The 25,968-nt window shown below is 44.4% G+C and overlaps 2 protein-coding genes across 2 annotated transcripts in view; both read right to left on the bottom strand.

Annotated features, from left to right (window-relative positions):
• kansl1a (KAT8 regulatory NSL complex subunit 1a) overlaps nucleotides 1-903 on the bottom strand; it is a 28,983-nt gene extending 28,080 nt beyond the window's left edge. Inside the window, exons 1-2 of the mRNA XM_034571555.1 lie at nucleotides 834-903; nucleotides 213-286 (exon numbers count right to left, since the gene is read on the bottom strand). The gene's annotated coding sequence lies outside the window, so the exon portion shown is untranslated. The remainder of the gene's footprint in view (nucleotides 1-212; nucleotides 287-833) is intronic.
• Nucleotides 904-7,186: 6,283 nt separating this feature from the next.
• LOC117753027 (corticotropin-releasing factor receptor 1-like) overlaps nucleotides 7,187-25,968 on the bottom strand; it is a 40,214-nt gene continuing 21,432 nt past the window's right edge. The window contains exons 6-14 of the mRNA XM_034570839.1: nucleotides 21,339-21,445; nucleotides 18,254-18,374; nucleotides 17,657-17,810; nucleotides 16,027-16,087; nucleotides 14,902-14,974; nucleotides 12,634-12,719; nucleotides 12,295-12,430; nucleotides 12,063-12,104; nucleotides 7,187-8,825 (exon numbers count right to left, since the gene is read on the bottom strand). Of these exons, the coding sequence (XP_034426730.1) occupies nucleotides 8,685-8,825; nucleotides 12,063-12,104; nucleotides 12,295-12,430; nucleotides 12,634-12,719; nucleotides 14,902-14,974; nucleotides 16,027-16,087; nucleotides 17,657-17,810; nucleotides 18,254-18,374; nucleotides 21,339-21,445 (921 nt within the window). The 3' untranslated portion in view covers nucleotides 7,187-8,684. The remainder of the gene's footprint in view (nucleotides 8,826-12,062; nucleotides 12,105-12,294; nucleotides 12,431-12,633; nucleotides 12,720-14,901; nucleotides 14,975-16,026; nucleotides 16,088-17,656; nucleotides 17,811-18,253; nucleotides 18,375-21,338; nucleotides 21,446-25,968) is intronic.

Raw genomic sequence — 25,968 nt, 5'->3', positions numbered from 1 at the left:
GGATAATTTTAACTCCCCGGTTGAAGGGGACATTCCCAGGCAACAGAGCGGCTGTTCCTTTAAGGCTGAACACAACTTGTTTGGGTCACTTGTATCCATCAGGTCCTCCTCCTCTGTTCAGACCCACTAACCACAGGTGAGGGCGGGTCGAGAGCATCAATCCCTGAAAATGAAAACCAAATAATACAAAAAAATATATTATTTAAGAATACCTTTAACTCCATTGTGGGAACAGTCCATTCAATAATCCAAGGGGCCATAGTTCCAGTGGGAGATACCACGACACCTTCAATCAGAAAGAGACAGAAGAGAGAAAGATTAGTTTCACTATCGTCAATCATCTCAGACTCTGTAAATACGGTTGTGTGTGTTTCCTTACGTCCAGCTGGCGTGCTAGCGCTAGCATGCTAACGCTCCCTGATCACTGAACGTTTATAATGAAAAAGTTTTAAATGTGGAACAACGTCCACAGCGAGTTCAGAAATTCAGAAGCAAGTGACAGTCGGGGCTGGCTGGCGGGTTGCGGTGCGGGGGGGGCGCGCTGCCCGGGATTTCAGCGACGGAATCAAAACAAGAACTTTCTCCGGACGCTAGTTCGGGAGCTAACGCTAGCGGGGCGAACGCCGCTAGCGGGGCTAAGCTAGCGCTGGTTAGCTCCTTAGCTCCCGCAGCGACTTCTCACTGACGTTTTTTACACGTTTGGCGCAAAAGTGTTGCGGAAAAAACCGCACAACTCGAGGCGAACCTCCGGAGGCTTGGGTGACTGCGTGATTTCTCCTGACGAGCGGCGCGTCGCGTTATTAAAAGACAAAAACAAGATAAAAATCTCTTACCTGCTCGTCCTGTTACTCACCGCTTACCACTTGATAACAACCCGCCCCCGCCGTCCCATTGGTCGACGCGTCTGTTCCGCGCCTCCCATTGGCTGCCGCGGCTGTCAGTCCTCTGCAAATGCCCGTACAGCGGAAATAAGGACGAAAGTTCATAGCACGAAACTTCATCCTCAGAAAATATTGTTTTTCGTGAGGAAACGTTTGAGTTTGTGTCACAATCTCCTCGATGTTCACAACCAGCTGATTTTACTGCGCCATTAAAAGTCAGTTATTTGCAGCTCTCGCATGCTAGCTGCTCACAGCCCAGCCTCATGTGTGCACACTTTAATATGCTCATGTTTTTAATGCTCTGTCTGCAGGACGTCACTCAAAATCACCGTCAGATCTGCAGAAACCAACCAAAAGCACACGCACACAACACTCACGGCTGCAGAGGAGTTCGAGCAACATGTTTCAGGTCATGTTATTCTCTGCATGACATGCTACACACAGGGATCTGCATGGAGAGAGAGTGGATGGGTGTGGAGGTGAGCAGGAGAGGAAACATGTCACTGAGGAGTGGAGTCAAACTGAGGCCGGAGATGAGTGTGGGCTCTTCTCCGGGGCTGGAGGGAGATGTAAGTGAGCAAGGCAGCACAGGGTGGATCTCCAGGATTCAGCTCTGCAGAGGGACTCTCACAGAAAGAGGCCCGAGAGAGAGAGTCACTGCATTTCCCCACTTAGTGTCAGTGAAGATCTGATCTCCCTGAGTCACATCCACACTTACACACTGAATCACATCCACCCACACCTCATGTCCACGGCGGCAGAGCCACACAGGCCTGGATTAGAAACAAGCTGTTTAGGAGATGAGACGATGGGATTGGATCTGACACAATAAGGGAACAGCACCCGGGGAAATGTAGTGAGAAATAAAAGAAGAATTCATATTGAACAAGATAAATAATAAAAAATACTATGTGCATAAGTAGAAATGTGCATATACACGTCTAATGGGCCAAATGACACAGACTGTTTATTTCAGAAAATGTATATTCATGTGTCGTATGTCAATGAAATAAAATATAGACATGTTATTCAATGCATGTGTAATATGAAATAGAGACTTGTGTAACGTGTCCCTGAAATAAAGTCGCTTTTTGCACATGTGCGATGTGTTCATGGAGTTCAGATTGTTTATATGTGTGTATCAGTAACATTTAAATATTTACTATTTCTATACATGCACAGTATGAAATAAAGAGTGTTAATATTCATGTGCAATATGTCAATTCAATTCAGATGTTGTATCGGCATGTGTGTCAGTAAAATGTTCTACTCATGTACAATAAGAAATTTACACATATTTGTGCAGTATGCCTCTGAATGTACAATTTGTATCTCCATAGTTTGTTTAAAATGAGCTTTATAAATAAACCTGGCTTGACATGTTATATGGATCAGAAAATAGAATCCAAACAACTATAAACTCAGTCTGGTCCAGTTATAACAACAGAGGTCCAGAGTACCTTACAGACCAGGTTCAGCTTCTATGTGCACGGGTCTGTGGCAAATGTCGAAGCCACCGGGGTCTCCCAGTATCCCAGAGACCAACCAGTCACTTTTTAACATGGTTTTATTCTTTTTATTCTGTGTCCCCCCCCCCCCTGGCAGCTCTGTCTCCCCTTTGAATCCAGGGAGAGTTAATTGACCAGCGACTCTCAGCTGGGCCTCTCCCTGTTCACCTGCAGCTTCTCTCTGAGCCTCCTCCACAAAGTGTTGATCTGGATCGATACCAGCAATGTGCCTCACGAGAAGTAAATCATTCTTATACAGTAGATATAAATATGGGATTTGATTATATTCTCCATTTTATTTCTGATTGTATTAACATGGATCTGATGTCCCTGTGGGTCGTTTCATTTCATCATGAACCACAGTGGAAATGAGCCGTTCACTTTGTTGAGTTATTCTCTGTGACGTCTGCGGTTGTTGGGACGTGTCACACTTTCTCTCCTTCAGTGAAACAAAGTGAAGTTTAGTTTTACAGAACATTAACCTGTAACGAGGCCCCTGATCAGAGTCTGGGTTGATCCTCCCTGTGCTGTTATTGTGAAAAGACTTCAGGTCACAACCACGTCCATCTCCAGCTGTGAACGTAGCTGATGAGCTTCTCTAGCAACAGTTTCTTTAAACCACATCTGGATCTGTTTCCTCTTGGTTTCCTCTTCTTCATGAAACACTCCCTCACAGGTTGGTCTTACACCTTCTCTCCTCTGAACCTGTGTAGATCTTCTGCTGTGTTGGTTTAACCTCAGAATGAAAGACTGGAGTTTGAAGGACACTGAGGAAACATCTAAATGCAGTTGCAGTGAAAACGACACTAGATGGAGCTGAGACATCATCACAAAGTGTCTCCATCACATCACCATGGAAACACATAACATTTCTATTATTCACTGTAACACTTTATTAATCTTCTATAATCACACATTAAAAGGTTAATAACACATAAGTATGTCACTGTAAACAGATACAATGACATCTTAAAGTTTTTATTAGGTGTGAAGGATTAAAGCATCTCCTGTGAAGACACACTTAAGGTTATTACAATTATGTGTAATTATCTGTTTGCTCAGCAGCCTCCACTTTATGTGTGTCCACAGAGGAAGTTATAGGTGTTGACAAACATGTTAAACATTTATATCTAATTAAAGCTGCTTAATTATAAGCCGTCAAGTAAATGTCGATATAAATGCTTCAGTGACAAACGTCTCTTTCGGTAGATTCACAGTTGTATCATCATTTTCCCTGCACACTGTTGAAGAAGAACATGTATTTGCACTTGTGACAGATGGTTTCACGTTTTCCAGCCGAAGCCACATTCTTCAATATCTGGTATTAAAAGGATTTTTATGTTCAAATTCAATTTTAATGAAGAAAAACAAGAGATAAAGATGATAACATTTCCTTTATTGATATCACTTTTACAGCCAGTTGAGACATCTCGTTCCTCCACAGGAAACACTCATCAGTATTATGATAATATATAATTATGATAATAATACTAAATCAACACTGCGCATATCATGTATCACATTTTTATGGATTTTCTTGTAATTCAGAATGACATGTTTACTGTTTGTGGAGACACTGTGAACTTCTCTCAAATTAACAGTCAGTTTTATGTTTGTAGCGATGGAAGCAGTAAAGACTTTGCAGGGTCAAAGGTCAAAGGCTTGAAGATTTAATACACAGATTTAAATAATGAATCTGTCTGACTGTGGAACCCAGACAAACATAAAAGACAAGTTTTATTCAAGCTTAAGTGCCGAGGTACAACCCTGAAATTCATATTTGATTATTGTTATATAATTTGCATGTTAACATCCGATTTAACATTTAATTAGCCAGAAAGAAAAGGAGAGTATATTTACTCAAGTACTGTTATTAAGTACAGGTGTGTGGTAATTATACTCTGTACATCTGAGAGACTAAATATTCTTTCCTGGCTTAATAAAGTAATTAAACACATTAATTTGCTGGAGTAATATGATCTTAACTGGTTATTCTCTTACGTCGTCAACCCGAGGAGACCTAGTTACTCCAGATGTGAGTCTCAGACACATGTTCCACTGAGCGCCGCTCGGCCCGACGCCTTCAGACCTCCTGACGTGTGGATTTACAGTTTCTAAACTCATCGTATTCGACGCTGTCTGAGGGGATTTACGTTCAGCTTCCTGCAGCTCGTCACTGACGCTGCACGAGGGATGACATATTCAAACCCGGGAATCCATCTTTCTAATGAGTGCATCACTATATTAAATGAAAATATCCTTAATGCATCGTTTTATTACATCTGCTCAGAGTTCATCCTTCTTGTGTTTAATATCTGTGGATCATTTGGAGACTCTCAAGAGGGTTTTAGAGACGGTAAATAAAGATGGACGACATTGATCGCCCCCTTGTTGCTGGCTCCGCCTCCTCCATGTTAGCAGATGGGATGAAGTAGACATTGAATAAATGTTATTCAAAGATGGTTTCTGTCATTTCAGGTCGTTCTTATCACAATGTTTGTTCAAATGTTTCTGATAAGTTTGGTTTTAATTAGTTATTTGATGATATAAATTACATTGTGACACATTTTTTAGTTCCATCATCCAATAGAAGTCTTCACACAGACACCTTGAAGTCTGAGTCGTTTTAATTATTCTATTTGTTCTGTTAATTCGAGCAGTGAGGAGGATTTAATCAGCCTCTCAAAAAGAAAAGAGCTGTGAAATGATCCTGACACGTCTACGTCATGATGTCATTGTTCCAGTTTGATTTGCTAACAGCTCTGAGGCCGAACGTCAACGAGGAGAAAAGTCATTTGATGGATCCAGCTGATCCCGAACAGCTCAAACAAGTCTTGACTTTGACGGATGAGAAAAACGCAGGAAATCCAACCTGTTCTAAAAACGTGATTGACACAACATGGGCTTGTGATTATTTCTTGACTTAATCTGATTTCTGACTTGTAGTACGAAGACCTTGACTCACGACCTTCACTCCTGGCTCCCAATACACAAGATGGCAGCGTTTGTATTTTAGTTGAGACGTGTCGTCCATCTTTTATTTATTGTCCATGTTTCAGGAAGGTTTGGCTGCACAGAGCGAGTCCGTATCGACCGAGCAGCAATCAGGTCAGTCGGGTTTTAAAGGGTTAAATCAGGGAAATGGTGAGCAGGCAGCTTTATTGATTTTCCTCCATTGCCTTTTTTTAGAATTTCATTATTGTGCCGAAGGAGCCGGGCTGTGGTTTGTGCTCCGATGGCGACGCAGCCTGATCCGACAGCAGGAACGTTTTGGTGCCACTGCACACAAACAGTCATCACACAATCACCAGAGCCGTTTCACTAATGAGAAGAATAATCAAATCATCCTGATTAAAGCCTCATCAGCAACTGTGAAGATGGGCGAGAAACTCTGTTGGTAAAAATGAATCTTGGCCCAGAAGCTGCTCTGCGGGCGACGACTAAACCGTCGTGAGCTGCTCACATCCGATGCAGAATCACGGCGGCGCCGAGAGGCCACAATCACCACGCATATTCTGATCCGTTAAAAAACATCATGAACGCTGTCAAAGTCGGTTTTTGCAACTCCACCACCACCACCACCACTTCCACCCTCCACCTCCTCCTCCTCCTCCGCACATCGCCTTCCGCTTCGCAGTCGTGCTGTCGTGACATCACAGATTAAACGCAGGAAATACTCCTGTCTTGTTTTTGCGGTCATGGGAGAAAACAGTGCATGTTCACTTGGGCAGAAGGATCTTATTTAAAAGCTGTGCTCTCCTTTGAGGCACACACACACTCACACACACACACACTCACACACACTGACACACACATGCACACTCACACACATGCACACTCACACACATGCACACGGAACCTTAAAAGGATCACAAGATGCTCAAAAATGTATTTCTTGTTTACTTTGGTCTCGGGGGGGCCGTGCAGACAAATGGCTGTATGATCCCGAGCGGAGCCTTTAAAGCTCGAACCCCATCACAGCAGCGGCTGAATGTGTGGACGTGAATATTTTCTTATTTTAACCGAAAAGCAAATTGTGTTGTCTTGTGTGTAAAATGTTCTCTATAAATAAACTTGACAACGCATCCATTGAATTTTTCATTCAGTCCAAGTCAACACCCAGGTTTATTATTATCTCTTCACATCTTTCCAAGTATGAAAATAACAATATAATAGAAATAAATAACAATAAATAATAACGATAAAGTGAATTACATAGTGACTTTGATTGACCACCACACGAAAGGAGAAGTCAGTGATTCTCTGTGTCTGAGCAGATGTTTCCTTCTGTGCTGGAACGACAACATGTCACCAACAGACGCCTGCTCACAAAACATATTCGGTTTCTGCATTTAAAAAATAAAATATCTTTACTTTTATTATTAGGGGAAACTTCCTTCACATTGCGAAAAGAGTGCACGAGAGTTTTCTTGAATTGGAGCACGTGTAAAAAAAAAAACTCCTGGAACATCAGAATAAAACACGGGAAATTCTCTTTTCTCAGATTATCTGAAAATAGACTGTGAATAAAAATGGACGACATGACGGCTCCCGAAAGTGAAGCCAAAGCGTCTCGATCGCCCCTAGTGGCTGGCTGCAGTATAGGTCGTAAGCTCCTCCTCCTCCATGTTAGCAGAAGGGACATGAACCCAATTAATTTCAGGTGGTTCTTCTCACACTGATGTTCCTCATGTTTTAGTTTGAATTATTTGATGATATAAAAACAGGCCGAGACGTCATGATTGACAGCCGAGACTGACTCCTGATTGGCCGAGCACGTTTATCGCGGCTCCACCCTCACAACTGACTCTGGTGCCAAATGTTCAAGATGGCACCAGAGTTTTATTAGAGCTTCATTTCTAGACAGCGCGAGGAAGTGGAGACGCATCGTCCATCTTTGTTCACAGTCTATGAATCTGACATTTGATCACAACCAGAACTCAAACATCATGTGACAGGATGACAACAAAAACAACAACACAACGTCAGGGTGACGGAAAAAGAAAGACGATGTACAATTTGACAAAAACAGCAGTTGGTAGAAAAGCACAGGCGTGAGGCAAACCGGTCGGAATGTGGACTGTGAGCGATCACATGGAAAATGTGCCCGTATGATTTACAGTGTGTGTGGTTTGTCTGTTTTTCCTGTTTTGGTTCATATCTGTGTCGACTCCACTGGATTTTATTTAAACACCCCGCGCCATAATTTATATTTACAAGAAATCAGTAAACTGCTCAAACGTCACGTCGAGCGAACGCCTTCACAGATCCTCCACAGATCCTCCTGCGCTCATGGTTCCCTGGGTCTCGCTGCTGGAGACGCAACAAGAGGTAAGTCTGTATTTAGCTGAAGAGGTTTGTTCCACATCAAATTCAACCATGAATGTGAAAGTAAATATTATAGAGGTTTGACAAAAATCGTCATTAGCTTCCTCACATCACACCACCTTCATTCCTCCGCCAGGGACGTTGTGTTTTCACCCTGGTTCCTTTATTTGTTTGTTATTTCTCAACAAATCCAGAACAATTTCCCACAGAAGCTGGTGGGAGGATGAGACCTGGGCTGAGGAAGAACTCGCATATAGGAACAAATCCAGAATTTCTTAGTTTTTTGGACATTTGGGTTGATTTCTCAGAGGATAATTTGTGTAGTGGGAGGAAGTTGTTTCATCCATCTTTACCTACAGTTGAATTTGTTGAATTTTCAGAAAGAAAACAAGCCACTAACCCTTCTACTCATGTAGAATTATTATTCTGGAACAAAATCTCTTCAGGTAGAAAGTCAGGAATGAGTTTAACCCTCTGGAAAGTTGATGAAAGTAGCACGACTGCACCAAGCTGACAGGGAACTGAGGAGGATCGCACAACACCAAATCAACACAAACACGGTGATCACACAATCGCTGTGACGACGCAATGTAAAAAAACTAAACTGAAAATAAAAATCTAAACAATAAGATTTGAGTAGCTTTGGGTCCAGTGCAGGAATACAACAAAGAATTCCTATGGCAGATAAACAGGACAGGAAATGGAGTGCTGTACATTCAAACCCAGCTCGGTCACGTGCATCTCCTGATCCACTAACCTCCGGTCTCAAAGTCCTCAGCGTCCTCATTCCTCAGAGTCCAACGTGTAATGTCCCCCCTGAGGTTCAGCAGCCGGACGCAGGCTCTCGCTCTCGTGCTGTGGAGCCGCGGCTCGTTAAGTGTTTCAGTGAACTCCAGTGATGTGGCAGAAAACACACCTCAAAGTGTGTGTGTGTGTGTGTGTGTGTGTGCGCGGCAGGACCAGGCTCTCATAGCGACGTGGACTGCTTGATGCTGTGGAAACTGACCCGTGAAGGGGACGTGGGGATGGACATGGCCTGCGTCATCCGGACCCGGATGGAGTGCTGCTCCTGCCACCGGTGGAAACGCTTCCTCGCCGCCGAACGCACCTGCCGACCACAAACCAGAGGAGGCACACCGGTCATTCACACTGACGCTGGATTCTTAGAAACCGCCTCGTGCCGTGTGTGAATTATTCAACATGTGATGTGCATGGATGCTAAAAGCCAACATTGAAATAAAAGTATTTTAAGTAGTAAAATGCAAAACATTAAATATGTACAGAGCATAAGAAACAACTGCTTCTTTGTACAAAAAGTCATAAATCAACATGAAAGGAGATTTTATACAGAGACAGAAAGTAGAAGAACATCGTTTCATTATAAATCACTGTCGGTCCAGACTGAATAAATTATATTGCAAATGTGCAAATAATGTTAAGTTTGTTTTTTTATATTTCAATCTGTAGAAGCCAATATTTATTTTTATTTTGCATTTTCCAACATTTTAGAAAAGACAAAAACACTGTTGGAAACCAGTATTAATAATAATAATAATAAATCTAAATCTAATTTTTTTGGAGTAAATCATAATTAAAATTGACTAATTCTGGGACTTCTCTTCCTCTTTATGAGAAATATGAGATTTTAAGGTAAATTACAAAATGTTAATTCCAAATTATGAGAAAATAAGATGAATTATTAGACAGAATTGTGATATTTTAAAGTAAATTATAAGATATAAAGTCAAAAGTATGAGGTAAAAGTCAGCTTTTGATTTACTGCCACAGATTTAAAAATAATTTACTTAGAATTTAAAAGTAAAAACCTCTGCTTCTGTCTTACTTTTTGACTTCATGGTTCATATCTGTCACCGTCTCATTATTTACACTAAAGAGAGGATTTTCATTTGTAATCGTTCTTTTGACTTTTAATTATTCATTAGCTTTTATCTTTCTCTTCTGGCAGAAACGAGCTTCGGTATAAATGCGTCTCTGCAGAGTGAAAGTGAATTTACGGCTCCGCTTCATTTCCTTAATGTGCTCTGCAAACAGCATCTACAGAAACACGGAGTCGTACATCATTTTAAAACCGGCTCCTCTGCTCCACCGTCCCAAAATCAATCGTCCCATGTGTCCCACTCCCCCCCCCCCCCCCCCCCCCCACTTCCTGTCCTCTGTGATAATGTAAAGGAGGAACTTTAATCTGCAGCGCTGATCCACATAAAACCCCAAACCTCTTTTAGCGCTGTAATGTTTTACAGCTCGTTTCATCAGCGGACTAACCAGCATCGTGTTTGACGTCTGTCCTCTGGCCCACGGTGACATCATCTAATCCTCTACACATGTTCCTCAGCTAAATGTTGTTCTCTGCTCCTGAATGTGACCGAGGGTTCCCCCCCCCCCCCAGCTCATCTTTTCTGCTTCCCTAACAAAACACTGAATCAATATCCTCCGCGGGTTCGACGCTCGCTAGTTAAGCCCCTGGTTGACGCGACAACGCGGCTCAGGATGAGATAGTCATTCATCATCCGGCCGGAGAACACAGTGTGGGACGCTAACCAAAGGGCAGCAGTCAGCTGCTATTACATCCACATGCTACTCGAGGAATAACCGGAGAGGTAATGACCATCATGTGATGTGATGTGAGGCCGAACGCCAGCGACGCACACATCAACCCAGCAGGTCGCCTTGATTAAAACAAACCATTCAGACGTGATGGCATCATTAGGATTCTTCCTGGGGTCCGGCTCAGGTGGCACGATTAGGATCCGCTCGGAGACACCGGCACGTAATTCACAGGTCGTCGTTAAAGACAAAACGGTATCGATCCGGACTAAGGCAGCACGATGGAGCGACTAATTCAACCAGCGCTTTAGAAGCTGTTCCCTGTGAGATTCAAACCTTCTGAGGTCCCTGGAAACCGATTTTCTCAGATTCCCACTATATCTGTGTCCCGGTGCAGCGGCCACATCCGTCACTGGCTGCATCTGGAGACTGATTGGGTGAATGAGGCTCCTTCAAATGCAGCGGAGAAACTCAATATTCCATCCTCGAGCAGCGGAGGATACATCGTCCTCAGGTAAACATTCACAGGGTCAGTGGTGGACCAAGTAAAAGTACAAATAAATACACAAATATCCACTCAAGTAAAAGTAAAAGTACCACATTAACTTTTCTACTTGAGTAAAAGTAAGTATTGCTGTTTGTACTCAAAGTATTAAAATTAAATGTACTATCTTATTCCCTGATGCAGCGGTTCTGTTCTCATTATTGATCACTCAAATGTAAAGTAGAATAATCATCCTGTGGTTGAACCGATCCATCAACCAGACTCATGTCACTGTGACCTTTGACCTCCCACCACTCTCATCGAGTCAGTTCAACGTTTGAAATGAAATCGATCTCCAGGAAACACAATCACCAGATAAAAAAGTTTTTTTTGTGAGGTCACAGTGACCTTTGACCTTCAAACCACCAGAATCACATCAGCTCATCCTCGAGTCCAAAGCTGTTTGTGCACCTCACCCTCTAACTTCTGCCTTTTGTCTGGATGTGAACAGATTCAATCTTCATCCACTCACAGGTCAAATGATTCTGCAGTTGATGCTCAGAAGTTTTAATGAGACCTGACACCCGGGACCTGCCCCCCCCCCCCGACACCGAGGTGACAGAGCGCCACCGTTTTTGTTGTGTTTGTGACGTTTAACAGAAAAATAAAAAAGGCACACCCCTCCTCTAACGGTCGGGCTCTAACATGCGGGATGATACGACATGTTTACGCAAACTCTTAGCAAAATAAAGTAAAAAAATAAAGTTGAATTCCCTTTCTCGAGCTTGTGCACACCAGAAATCTACTATATATATAATAATAATACAAACAACTGCTACTCATGTTAATATGCATAAGACTAATAATACATCCCACATTAACCCTGGAGGAACACGTGTGTCTCTGCACAGGCGTATAAATCATCCTGTTCTATTTTGAGCTGGTTTCACTGCTGATTTCTCCATGAAGCCAAATGAATGTTGACACTGTCAGGAAGCGTAGAACGTGATGTCACACGTGTCGGGACATGACAAGTCGTAATTGCGCCCTGGAAACAAAACGCTCCGAGCTTCATCGCTCACAGCAGCAGCCGAGGAAGAGGAAGAGGGAGAGGGAGAGGGAGAGGAAGAGGGAGAGGGAGAGGAAGAGGAAGAGGGAGAGGAAGAGGGAGAGGGAGAGGAAGAGGAAGAGGGAGAGGGAGAGGAAGAGGAAGAGGAAGAGGGAGAGGGAGAGGGGAGACGCCTGCAGAGGGAGAAGCTAAATGTTGGGTCGATAAACGGACGTGAACGTGCTCACCTCACTGTTCAGGAAGCAGTAGAACACCGACACAAAGAAGCCCTGTGTGAAGAAGAGGAGAGAACCATCAACTCCCTCATCCTGCTTTAATCACACACACACACACACACACACACACACACACACACACACACACACACACACACACACACACACACACACACCCTCGTTTCCGTGTTCACTCGGACCACGTTAAATTGTCTTTACGTCTCCTCAGGCTGACGAATCGTACCTGGAAGGATTCCAGAAACGAGTTGAAGTAGATGAAGACGTTTTGGGAGATCTCGTCCTCGCCGGGGTTGACGAAGAACAGCATGTAGGTGATTCCCAGGAGAGGGAGCAGCACCAGCGTCGCCTTCACAGCCTTCCTGCAGATCAGACAGCCGAGACAGAAAAAACCGCCGTCACACAGGGACTACAGCTCCCAGCGAGGAGCGGCCCTGTGGTCCCACACTCCACCGATCAAGTGCAACGCCTGAATTATTCACGGTGTGAGCCTACAGGAGCTAACTGAAAAGTTTTGTCTCCTGCAGGTAGAACAGAGTAAAACAGTTAAATATAAATGTGTTACCTGTACTGGATGGTTTCTGACGTGGTGGACGCTCGCAGCTTGGTCATCAGGATTCTCACGATGTTGAAGAGGAAAATGAAATTTATCTGCAGGGAAATCAAACACAGAAACGTGAGACTCTTTATAAAGACTTTTCAGAATCTGGTAACGTCAGAGAGTCGTTGTTTTCTGCAGCAGGAAACCGACGGTGACCGGTTTCATCACTTTAAGTAATTCCTTGTTTTGACTGTTGACTCTAAACCTTTGAGCAAAGCCACGCATCATTATCTCCGTGGAAACCTGTGATATTATTGTTAAGAATTAAATGTACCAAAGTGCAATTTCCCTGCAAATGTGCAGAATAAATATCAGGGAATCAAGATAATGAGAAAAACAAGACACAAAAAAAAACGCAGTGGAATTTGTCCTTAAGTGCAATATCCACAATTCTTTATCACATCAATAAAACCCATCGACTGAAGGATTTCTCATTCACCATCAACGAGGACACACAAACAGCAGGGGGGGGGGGGGGGGGGGGGGGGGGGGGGGGGTTGAAAATCCATCACAACAACAGCTTATCTGGGAAAAAACAAATTGCAGGAATAAAATAAAAAACATTGTTAAGAAGCTCTTCACACAATCACACAATTAAAAAAACTACAATTATCACGACTGCTGATAATAATAATGTTTCACTATTTGCAGCTCAAGAGCATTACAACTAGAAAGAACATCCAGCTTCCAGAGACACGGTGAACTGGTGCAGATCACTGGTGTGAGACTGGTGCAGATCACTGGTGTGAGACTGGTGCAGATCACTGGTGTGAGACTGGTGCAGATCACTGGTGTGAGACTGGTGCAGATCACTGGTGTGAAACTGGTGCAGACAATCACAGGGAATCAGACGAGGACACGAAGCAACACAGATTCAAACTAGTTTCTCAAAGAGGCGACGGTGCTCAGTTTCTAACACTCTCCCTCCACATTTCACATCTGATGTATGAATGTGATGTAACACAGCAGTTGAAATACATTCCAGGGTCATCTGACCTGACCTTGACCTGATGTCTCTCTCCGGAACCATCCACTCGGCTGCTGCTCGCTAACGAACCGCCAGCATTAATGCTAATGAAAACATTTCTAAATTACATCCTTTATTCATCCATCGGAGCAGAGCATCACTTAATTGCTGTTTTGAAAATCCGGCGTTCACCCGCAGCCCGACGGGAGATAAGAGAAACGCGCTGGTGACCCGGCGATGATCCTGGAGGATCCAGTGCCAAACTAAAAAGATAAGAGCCTGAGAGAAGAGAGCTATTGTGAGCAGCACTGCAGAACCTTCAGTGAGCGTGGCAGCGAGTTATTGAAGGAGGCAGATGTGAGCTGTGGGGGAGCGTACGGCAGGAGTGTTGACTTTTTCAACAAAGGAGGGAAGATAAGCGAATGTGCTGTTTCCGACGACAACGGGAAGGTCACCCCCCCCCCCACCAGAGACCCAGCGGGGAGGGGGGGGAACAGTCGAAACCGAGCGGGGAAATGGCCCAAATCGCCGCGGCGAGGGGGAGCTCCAGCCGAGGTAGCGGTCAGAGTTTGAGGGCGTGCACGAGGACGGACGACAGCTTTGGGAGCGCGGCCAGGAGGGAGTCACTGTCGTCCAGATGACTGAAGCTCGTGTGGAGGAGTCGGGCTGAGTCCCCGCCCCTTCTGCACAAATCTGCAGGGTCGATCACACGAGCCGGGCGGAGGGGGGGGGGGGGGGGGGGGGGGGGGAGGTCAGCAGATTGTGAGCAGAGTCAGAATAACACAGATATGCTCTGAACCCTGGACGTTGGGAAAGTTAAAGTTCTGCAAAGTTCAAAAAGAGCAAAAGTGCTGAAGGGAGAAAACACTGAAGCTCCTGAAACTCTTCCTCATTACTCGGGACGGAACTTCCTCATCGTTGTGATGTCACTTTGTCCCACATTTGTATAATACACGCGTAGCGACTAGTTTGGCCACGCCCCCTTAACAAAAGCACCAGATCGGCGCCAAATCTGCGTTCGATCAGTCGTTAAACACATTGAACTCATCAGCTGTGGGATGAACCCAGAGTCTGGTTCGTCTTAGAGCTGCTGCAGGTTCGAGGTGGACATTGGTTGGTCGGCTGCCAGGTTACACAAAGTGAAATTGTCATCGCTCGCATGAAGAATGTGTTGACGCCTCCAACGTCTGACGCCCGCGAGCGGCTTCACCACAGACGTAATGAGGCCTAATTATCAAAGCAGGTTATGTAAAACAGAGTCTTACCACTAACACCAGGATCATGGGACCTTGGTAGATGTAATCAGTGTAAACACCGGCTCGCTTCCCGAACCAGCACCTGAGACAACAAACAAAACAAACAGTCGTGTTCACTTCCAACAGGTCGGATGTATTTCGACTGTCACTCAGCCTCCTCTCGAGGATCTGAGGCTTCAGCGGTGTTGAGTGATCATAACGGGAAGTACACAGCGTTCAGATAATATTATTATAATATAACCAACAGCTCGTCACCATGGTTACTTTAATTAAACAAATATTACTGTCTGTCTGTTTGTTTGTTTGTTTGTCAGCAGGATTACTACTCAACAAAAAGGACGTCCTCCAAAACAGAATTCATCAAATCTCTGTGTGGATCTGGATCAGGAATTTCTGTAATATTATGGGATTAGCTATTTTCTTTATTTATCTATTTATTACATTTGAATTGATTTCTCAGAGAATAATTCATGGATCGTGATGAAAAAAAACTCTCCTCCCTTCAAAATAAAGGCTTTCAGACAAGCTGTCCTCAGTGAGGAGGCCTCCATCCACTCACGTTTCTTTTTCTCCGTCTGTTATTTGTGTATTTTGTATGTTTTGTGTGTGAGTGTGTGTGTTTGTTTGTATTTTTTGTTGACAAAAAACTTGACTGGAGCAAAATCAGCCTGATCCTTGAAGGGTTTGAATCACAGATGAAACCTAGAACATCAGAAACAGTCGAGTTCCTCAAAGGCCCAAAAGTCCCTGAAAGCCAATCAAGTACACACACTTATAAATATCAGTCCCTTTTTCATCAAGATCCATAAATCATTCTGTAAGAAATCAACCAAAATGTTGAAAAAGGTCCAACTTCACAAAGCAAAGTGAAATAATAATAAACCTCCTCGGTGGACGTAATGATTTAACAACGAGGAAACACTTTTAAAAATCTATTTTCAATCGATTAAAAAGTGTGGATTGAATCGATGAAGCACTGAACCTTCAGTCACAGAGGAACCGCTCCGGAGGGAAGTGATGTGAGAGTAATTACCGCAGGTTATTAATAGACGCTCGTGTCTTTGATTCAAAGCAGTTTGACTTTGCCTTTTTATCACCAGAGCTAAGAAAGGGAGTTCAGTGGGAGGAGCTTACTTCTCGTTGTCGTAGTAGAGCTTTCCAATGGCCCACGCCACGATTATGGGGAACGGTATACCTGTGAGGCAGAAGAGACAAAGTCACACATCACATTGTCCTTCCATTCAAACCTCACCACACTCCTCCAGGGATTTCTCTGCAATATCAAATCCTCTTTCTTTTTGTTTTTTTCCCCCCCGGCGCCGCGGCGGCTCCTGCCAAGTTCTGTCAGAGGCGATTGTTGCTGGCGTGCAGCGATCGGCTGATTGGAGCCAGGACCTGTCAGCGGCTGAGTATTTCTGTGTGAATGAGAGAAAAGCCGGACGCTCGCTGACGATGATGCAAAGTGATCTTCTGATGAAGTGACTGGTAAGAGGATAATAACAAGGCCGGCGAGACGCCATTACTCACAAGTACACGACACTGAGAGGAGCGCGAAGGCCTCGCCAGCTGCCATACCCCACACAGACACACACGCACACACACACACACACACACACACACACACACACACACACACACACACACACACACACACACACACACACACACACACACACACACACACACACACACACACACACTTCGTTACCGTACTTCTGTGTCTTACTTGCATATTGATTTTCCTGACGAGGTTTTACTTTTACTCGCAACTACTTTTTACTTTAAACGTCCCATATTATGCAAAATACACTTTTTCAAATGGTTTTCTAACGTGTTGCCGATGACGAGTCCATCTTCTTTCACCTTGTCAGTAAAACGTGTGATCGGTTCAGCTTGGTCCCACGTGCAGGACCAGTGTACGAGACGTCGTGTGCCTTTTCAGGCGCGTTGGTGCGGAGGCGATCGAAACTGATGCGGAGCTGAAACACTCAGAGATCGTTTTAGTTTGAAAACGTCACCTCCAAACCGAGGAGTCGTCGTATGGACGCAGCCTCAGAGGTTGAGAGAATTATTAATGTCACGTGACTTTGAGACTTTAACTTGACTCAGTACTGGAGTCGTTTTGAACAGGTATCTCTTCCTGTATTGGAGTAAGGAGGGTGTGCACACACCCGCTGTCACGGCGCCAGATTAGCGCAGAGATTACATTTCCCTTGTTGTTTTTAGCTCCCGTCCGCACCTCGCTGCCTTCATCGGAAATCCAGAGAGCGGAAGCTGAGTGAAGCCAATAAAACCTATTTACCCTCTTCACACGGAGCCTTCACACTCGCCCTGGGGAAATATAATCCAGCTGGCACAATACACCTAATCTCACCAGCGCGTAGTTTGGTCTGACAGTGTGAAGAGCAGCGTTAGGGGACATTTCTCAGCTGCCACATGAGATCCTGGCGTCTCCGTCACGTTGAACTCTCCCATTGTTGAGCAGAATCGGACCCAAAGTTTAGTTTGAAATGATGCGGAGAAACTGACCCGAGCTTCTCAGGTTCTACTTTATGGTAACGATTAAAAAACTCATTATAAACTGTAATTAGTGGCTTAATTCGAGGTAACTGAATATTTTATAGACCCATTAAAGTTTGTGTTTCCATGCTGTTGTTGGACTTTTGGACCAATCACAGGAAGTCGAGACAGCATTAGACAATAGAAGCAGCTCCAATAATCAAGTTTCTAAAAACATCCGTCAGTCGTGGTCTCGTGTACGTACACCAGCCGATGCAGATGAACATCCACTTGCGCAGCTTGTCGGTGGAGTAGGTGAGGACGATGGCCGTGTGCAGGTAGCAGCCCTCGCCGAACATCCAGAAGAAGTTGGTGGAGTGGAAATAGTTGAAGGAGGCGGTGACGAGGCGACACCAGATCTACGGAAACAGATCAAATACGTCACCACGACACCGGAACTCGTACTTTAGCTAACTGAGCTCAGAAAACGGGTTATTGTGTTCATGTTGTGAGAATCAGGAAGGAATATTTAGACTTTTTAATGTAAAGTCATGTTTTCGGTTGGTTTAATGAAAGAGATTTTAATGGAAATGAACTGAATTCAAGTAAATAAATCAAGTAATTAAATATGAAATAATAAATACAATGTGAACAGGATTTCTTATTGAAATATATTGAAATACTGAAGTATTGCACATTTAAAAAGAAATGACACCTGATTTGTGGATCAATGAAGTCGTGTCTGGACGTAAATGTATCTGATCTAATGGTGTATGTGTGTGTGTGTGTGTGTGTGTGTGTGTGTGTGTGTGTCTGTGTGTGTGTGTGTGTGTGTGTGTGTGTGTGTGTGTGTGACACGCACCACGTTGCTCTCGTGCACCTCGGGGCTCATGGTCATTTGGACGATGAACCAGGTGGCGTTCCTCAGGATGAAGGCGGTGATGAGGTTCCAGTGGATGATGTTCCTCAGGCAGCGGATGCTCCTGTCAGAGGAAGAGGAGGAGGAAGAGGAAGAGGAAGAGGAAGAGGAAGAGGAAGAGGAGGAGGAAGAGGAAGAGGAGGAGAAATTACTGAGAGGTTCTTTCTCTCCTGCTGCGAGAGGAGAGGAGGAGAAGAGGAGAAGATGATGTGAATCGACTGAATTAAACATCTTCTCCTGCTGAGACGTTAAACTCAGATATGAGATCAGACTCGAAGTGAATCATCGACGCCAAATAAAGATGGACGACACGATGGAAGCCAGATCATCTGATCGCCCCCTGGTGGCTGGCTGCAGTATAGGTCGTGAACCCAGCCTCCTCCATGTTGGTGAATGGGACATGGATCAAACTACAAGGTCAAATAAATGTTTGTTTGTTTGTCAAAGATGGTTTCTGTCATTTTATGTAGTCATATAATTAACGCTCATGATTGACAGTGGAGACTGACTCCTGATTGGTCGATACCACGGCTCCATGGAGTGATGTCATTGTGTTTGTATGGAGGCAGGAAGTGGAGACCTGTCGTCCATCCCTCAGGAAAACAGAAGAAGAAGAATAACGAATCCCTGTCGTCGCCTCCGATGAGGAAACGTTTGATTCCCACAGTTTCTGTCACGTCCTGAAAAACTCTCGCTGTCTTTTTACATGTTGTAAATAAATCGACCTCAAGACACAATTAAAATCTGCCTCCGAGCGAACGGTCGAAAATAGACGCTCATGACTAAACGGACACGACGAACCTCGTCCCCATAGTGACGGCCTCCATCGCTGTCACCAGCTGACGGCGTTATCTGCCTCCTCCTCCTCCTCCTCCTCCTCCTCCTCCTCCTCCTCCTCCTCCGTCGACCATGAATGACATGATTTATTTTTCAGCGTGCATCAATTCTTAATAGGTGTCACTTGCAGCGGCTTTGTGCTGAGTGAGCAGACGTGCACGGGCGGAAGTGTTCCCGTGACACTGAATCATTCAGCCTCTTTATTAATCAGCTTAAAGAAAATAACGGCCTCATTAATACGGCAGCTGTTCTGAATAATGTTAATATTACGCAGACGTGACAAAGAAAATCCTTCAGGGTTTAAAAATATGAATTTGGGGTTTTAAAAATCACATTCCTCCACAAACAAGCTGCTGGTTTCCTCGATTCCTCGTTTCCTCGTCACTTTGGAGCAGAACTTTCATTAACGTCAAACCTCGACGGCGCCAGAAGCAGAAGGAGGAAGTGTTTCTTTTCTCAAACAGGCGTCTTCATTACTCTGCGTGACCTCACTTCCCTCAGCGTCCTCCCGGAGGCTCCGGCACCGACGACCCGATGCGTCACGATGAAGAGGCCGAACGCTCGTGAAGACACGTTTTCATTAAAGTCACAGAGACGTAGATTTAACAATTAATGATTTTCATCTTGTTGCTCCTGCTTCTTTCATTCTGCTGGTTCCTGTTGTTATTTACTTTATTCTCTTTATACCATTTCATTTTAAACATATACATGTATCAATATATTTCATAGTATTGTAGTATTGTTTGTATAATACTGTATATATCTGTTATATTTAAAATTGAAGTTGTGATATATTGAAATTCCTCCATCCTCTGAGATGTGACGAGGAGCGCCCCCCCCCCCCCCCTCCCGTCGCATCATGCCGAGGCCGATGACAGCAGAGGTCAGAGGTCAGCGTTTGGATTTCCTCTGGTAAACACGTGGCAGCCGTCTCATTTATTCATCTCTTCGTCTCGTCCTGATCAAACAACTCGGGGGGGGGGGGGGGGGAGGTGTGGGTGGAGGTGAGCGGTCGACTACACACAGAGAATTACTTTTATTCCCATCATGCATCACCAGTGTGATCACATTCAGATTCCGTTCCCGCACATGAACCCAGCAACGACCCTGCAGCTCGCGGGTTCTGATCAGAGAAGCGAGGCTCCCTCACTGACACGGTTTGTTACGTGCACGACTTAAACCAAGAAACTTCATGAGCTATTGCAGAGATTTCAAACTTCCCAGTGAGCGAGTGGACGTGTCGATGGCGTCTCAAATGTCTCAGGATGAAGAAGAGGAGCCGCACACGTAGAAGACGAAGACGTCAACTTGGAGAGACGAGGAGATTCCAGAGGTTTTGGCTTCACAGGACAAACTCTAACTACAGGAAATGTCCAAATGAAGAGGACGTCTCTGGAGGTCAGAGTCTCCTGTTATCTGCAGCGTCGCCCTTTAGAAGATCCCGCTCGTCTCCACCGGGATCGTTTCCTCTCGTGTCTCTTTCCTCTCCGGTTCCGCAGCACGGAGCCGGGGCGTCGCTCGTTCTCTCCGTCGGGCGCCAACCTGCAGCAACCTTCCCCTTAAACAGCTCAGGCTCATTACAAAGAGGAGAAGGTGAGTGACTGAGTAATAAATGCCAAACTACTCCACTGCCCCCCCCCCCCCCCCCCACCTCTGTGCCATTTTTAGCCGGCTGACACTTGTCCGTCCCCCCCCCCCCCCGTGTCCGAGCCGCTGTGGCCCTGGAACACGGGTTGTGCATAAACGGCGTGCTGTACAGCTTCTATTCATTACGTCTCTCTGTGGCCTTTCACGCTTTTCTCACCGCCCGGGGGTGTTGGAGGGATCGATAACCCCCGGCTGCCGAGGGTGCTAAGACCTTTCTCTGGTTAACGCACGGTTTGCTCCGGTTTGTCGCAGAAACCCATTCCACCTCCACCAGGCGTCCCAGCAGGCCGCCGCTACACGGTTTGTGTTTCTTCCTTCCAGAGAAGGGTCTATTATTCCCCTTTGTGGGGGAAACGTGCCCTAGTTTTTCTGGGCGTCTAAAGCCTTTTACATCTGCGGGATTGAGATAGGGAAGGTTTCATCCCATGACCAAACGGTTTTCGAATAAGAACGAGAGGCGCTTTGAACGAGGGATCTCCAGAACACTGACGCGTCTGTCACATCGAGGATGTGTTGGGGATTATCAGCTGGTGGAGACGCTCACCTCAGACACAAGAAGAGGAAGAAGGCGACGAGCAGAGCCACCATGGAGATGAAGTGACCCAGGAAGTTTATGATCACGGCGATCTGGTAGTGCATCTTGGACTTTTTCTGCAGGGAGGAAGGAAACACAAGAAAATCCTCTTTATTCATAATGTGTGTTTTCAGAAGCGACTCGGTGGAGAAGAGGAGTCGATGTTCAAACACTTTCAACATGAACAACATCAACAGACAAATAAACAATAAGAATCTATTAAAAAGCTGCTGTGACTCTAAACATCTGACAAACATCAAATAAATCACAAACGATACGATTACATTTTCTTTTCAGACCCTTGTTTTGCATCTTAAGGTCATTTTTCACATGTTTTTGGTCATTTGATTTTACTTCTATGGCCGTTGAATGTCTGTCTGTGCACATTCTGCATGTTTTGTGACACGTTGTAGTTGCTCTGCAGCCTCTCTTGCACGTTTCGCCTCTTTGTGGTACTTTTGACCTTTTATTGCCGTTTCCTGTCTCTTTGTGGTTGTTTTTATTTGCTGTTGCAGCTGGTACCTTTGCATCTCCGTCATTTTTCACATCTTTATAGTCTGTGTGGACATGTTTTATGTTTTTTTGTGTCACTTTGAAGTTTTGCATCACACTGGGCTGTTTTTTTAAATCTCTTCGTGGTCTTTTTTGTCCTTTTTACTGTTGTTGTGTGTCTCTGTGTTCTGTGTCCTTGTTTAGTGTATTCATTTGTGTCCCTACTTTTCTGTCTCTTATATATTTTGTCTTTGTGTTGTTGTTGTGTCTCTCTGCACTCACTTTATAGTGGTTTTGTGGTTGTTATTTATGTCCCTCTGGTCGTTTCATGGATATTAACTTTTAGAAAAACCACCTTTCACCTTATCCCTCCTGCAGCGCGGGCACCTACGGGAGCCAATCAGATTGGAGGAGGGCCGGTACCGCCCCCTCCCGCCGCTCTGGCCCCTCCCCTGGTTTTGCAACACGAACTGGCTCGTGAATCGTGCACGGTCTCGACACGAGGTCTCCTGCTGCAGCTGGAGGTTTTTACACCCAACATAAAACATCTTCCTGTGAATCTCTGGCTGAGACTCACAGTCTGTGACTCACAGATCCATTGTGATCGCCCCCCCCCCCCCCCCCCCCCCCCCCACACTACGGACAGTAATCTGGGCTGTAAGTGGATTTATGTAACCTGCTGGTGTCTACGCGCAGATTAAATGTTTAATCCCCACCCGGCAACCCGTCATCTGTCCCATTCACTATATTTTGGTGCAGTGGCTCAAGTCTTTACTCTTTCTAAGGCTGCGGTGGACAGATGGTGCCGAATCTTCACGTCAACAGAACCGACTCTTTTCTCCTCGTTCACGAAGAAGCAACCGTTTTAGAGTAAAAACAGGAAATGAATTGTTCCTCCGAAACAAGAAAGTATAAGCGACTAACAAACGAGACATATGAACAGTTTGGGTTATTTTAAAGATGTGAAACTACTCGATGATTGTTGGTTATTTGACTGGATGGTAATTACACTCACTGCCACAAGAGGTCACACAAACGTAAAAGCTGTATCAGCCGAGTACGACACGAAAGTTGGGATCGTGACATGAAACCAGAAGACAGTGGAGTCGCCCCCTGCTGGTCATTACACAGAATACAGGTTTCAGGCATCGAACCTGGAGTCTAAGAACATCATTTTTTACTAATTCAACTGTTTGTTTATTGTTGGTTTATTTTTCCGCAGGATTACGCAGAAACTACTGAATCGATTGTCTTCAAACTTGTTGGAGGGACGGAGCCTGGACAGTTTTTATTTGAGCTTTTCTTTAACTTTAAATGAACCATTTACGTGATCACACCACTTCTACGATAAGAAACAAGACCTTGGCTGAAGCAGCTTTCTGCTGAGTGACACGTTTATTCATGTGCTTTATCTCTGACATCTTCTGTTTTCAACCTTGAGCTGCACTTAAATAAGGTTTATTTATTTATCTCTTTTATTCTGTTTTAAGGGAACCTTTTTTAGATCCTGTTTACAAGTGCGTTCCTCCTGAACATCTTTTATGTTCCAGGTAAAACTTGTTCCGTTAAAAGGAGCCAGGCAGCGACCTCGCCTCGGGAGGATGAGAAGCAGCTGCAGCCTCTCGGAGGAGAGAGAGAAACGACGACTCTCTAAAACTGCTTCAAAGTGAAGGAGGATTTATCTTCGAGAAGAGAAGTCACAGAAATCTGACATCAAATTAAAAGAATCAGAGCTGAAAGAATAGTCATTAATGCAATAACAATATTATATTTCAGTATTTACCCTGTATTACTTTTTTACATTACTTTTCTTTACTGCTTATCGTATTGAGTCATATCGTATCTTATCTTATCTTATATAATCGTATCATATCAGTTGATCGATGAATCAGTATTTTGACAAGTAAATTGTCAGGAAATTAATTCGCCTTCTAAAATGACTATTTTATGTTTTCTCTAAAAAACAACTAGATTCACCACTTTCAGTCTTAATGAATGTTTTTCCAGACTCACACGAGGTCACTGTGACCTTCGACCTTTGACCCCTGAAATCGAATCAGTCCAAGTGAACATTTGCACCAAATCTGAGGAAATTCCTTCGTGGCGATCTTGAGAATCTCGTGTTCACAGGAAACATGATAGAGACATAAAAATCAATGAAAGTATAAAATAATTGGCAGATTAATGGATGAATAAATTGAGCCAGAGTCCACAGGAGGACTTTTCTCTGTATTTGAGGTTCATCGCTCGTCCTCTGTCCCAGTTATTAATAATAATAATAATAATAATAATAATAATAAAAGCAGCGGCTGTGTCATGTTCCTCTGCTGCTGCCAACAAGCTGTAGTTTTCCACTCACACTCCCAGTCTGTATAAAGAGATCGTCTGAAGGGCAGCGAGACAAGAGGAACGACTCCTGCTCTCAATCTACACACATGAGAATTAACACGAGCTGCAGAGAATAAAGACTGAAGGAGTCGGAGTCTGCTGCCGGAGTGGAGGACTCATAAATCAAGAGAACAGGAGCTTTTAAAATGGAGGGCGAGGAGGAGGGGTGCAGGACGAGAGGACCAGATAAGACCCGCCCACCCGCCACCAGCCTCGGGTCCCACAGAACGGGAATCAAACTCACTGTCGTCTCGTACCAAACAACAAAGCCACTTATCACGCGTCGTGGTAAATATCCTCCGGCGAGTCCCGAAAGGAAAAGAAGATTCTGTTTCATTTCCCCCTCAACAAACTTTTCAATAAGCGTTTGATCCACTCGCTTTCACTTCCCCGCGGGACGCCGCCCATCCCGCTCGATACGGGCTGAACTTTAAAGAGGCGCTTCTTCAGCCCCCTCCCCCCCCACACGTCCTCACGTCAATCACACCTCTGCAGCCGCCGCCACGCAGTGATTTATTTCAGCCACAAAAGAGGAGGAAAAAAAATCAAATACACATTTTAAAAGGTCAGACAGTGTGTATCCGTCTTGTGATCGATGGGACATCAGACTGTGGGAGCGTCTCAGAGAAAACACGAGATGGAGGAGCTCAGTCAGTCGCTGTTTCAGATCCATGAAGCTTCTACTGGTCGATGTGGGAAATCTGAAGATACACTGAGGGGGCGTCGCTGGGTTATTTACATGATCTCATCCTCTGTAGTTTCTACAGCTGCTTGATGAATAAAATAATAATTATTATTATTATCATCATCTTTAGGATCTTTGTTTGGATTTCATATGGCATTTTTTGGTTTGTGTCTTGTTACATCAGATATTCAGGCAGGAAACAATTTAAATAAGTCGTCAGAGAATATTTAACGTTTATGTTCAAACACTTAAAATGAATCATTTTCTGATCAATATGAGCTTTAGATTGTTTCTCTATTAGTTGTGGAGCCGTCGTGACAAATGTTTTTCTTGTTGTTGACCTTTGACCCATCAGCTCCTGAAGTGAATGTAGATGAACTCGCGTGCAGGAGAATGAGTGAAATCAAATAGTGACTCAGTCTCCGTCCAGCACCAAGTGTGTGTTCATCCTCCACTGAAAATAGTTCCATCAAATCCAATGACTGAGATTTATTAAATCCACAACTGCTGTGGTAACGGGGGGGCAGGACCGAACTAGTTGAACCTGCTCGGAGTTCATGGAAACTCGACTGTTTCTCATTCAGCTCCATCAGATTTTGCGGCCGAACAAAACAAACGTGCTCTGCTACTGTGCCATGTTTGTAATTTAGCAAACAGCTCATTTACAAATGTGGAGGGCTGATTTGGGGTCAGCGTGTTCCGTCTGAAAAGCTTTGTCTGCCGTCCCAATTAAAATGAGCTCATCACATGTGCTCGTCACAAAACAGCGTCCAGGTGGAGGAAGTGAAAAACATGTGACTGGGCGAGAATCTGGAGCACAGCAGGAGCAGGACAGCAGCTCAGCGCTGAACAGAAAGAAATGATCATAACTTCGCTGCAGGTTGTTTTCAAGCTTCCAAACGACTTCTACTGGAAAACAAGATGTTTAAAGGAATAAATAAATAGAGAAAAGACAGTTTGATATGAAAATATTCATCTCTTCATTCATTCATTTATTTCTCCATTTATTTCTCCATTGGTTGATTTCTTCATTTC

Source organism: Hippoglossus hippoglossus, chromosome 19 (genome assembly GCF_009819705.1).
Source record: "Hippoglossus hippoglossus isolate fHipHip1 chromosome 19, fHipHip1.pri, whole genome shotgun sequence".
Taxonomy (NCBI): Eukaryota; Metazoa; Chordata; class Actinopteri; order Pleuronectiformes; family Pleuronectidae; genus Hippoglossus; species Hippoglossus hippoglossus.
Note: the sequence above shows the minus strand (reverse complement) of the source record. Positions and strands in the feature narration are given on the sequence as shown.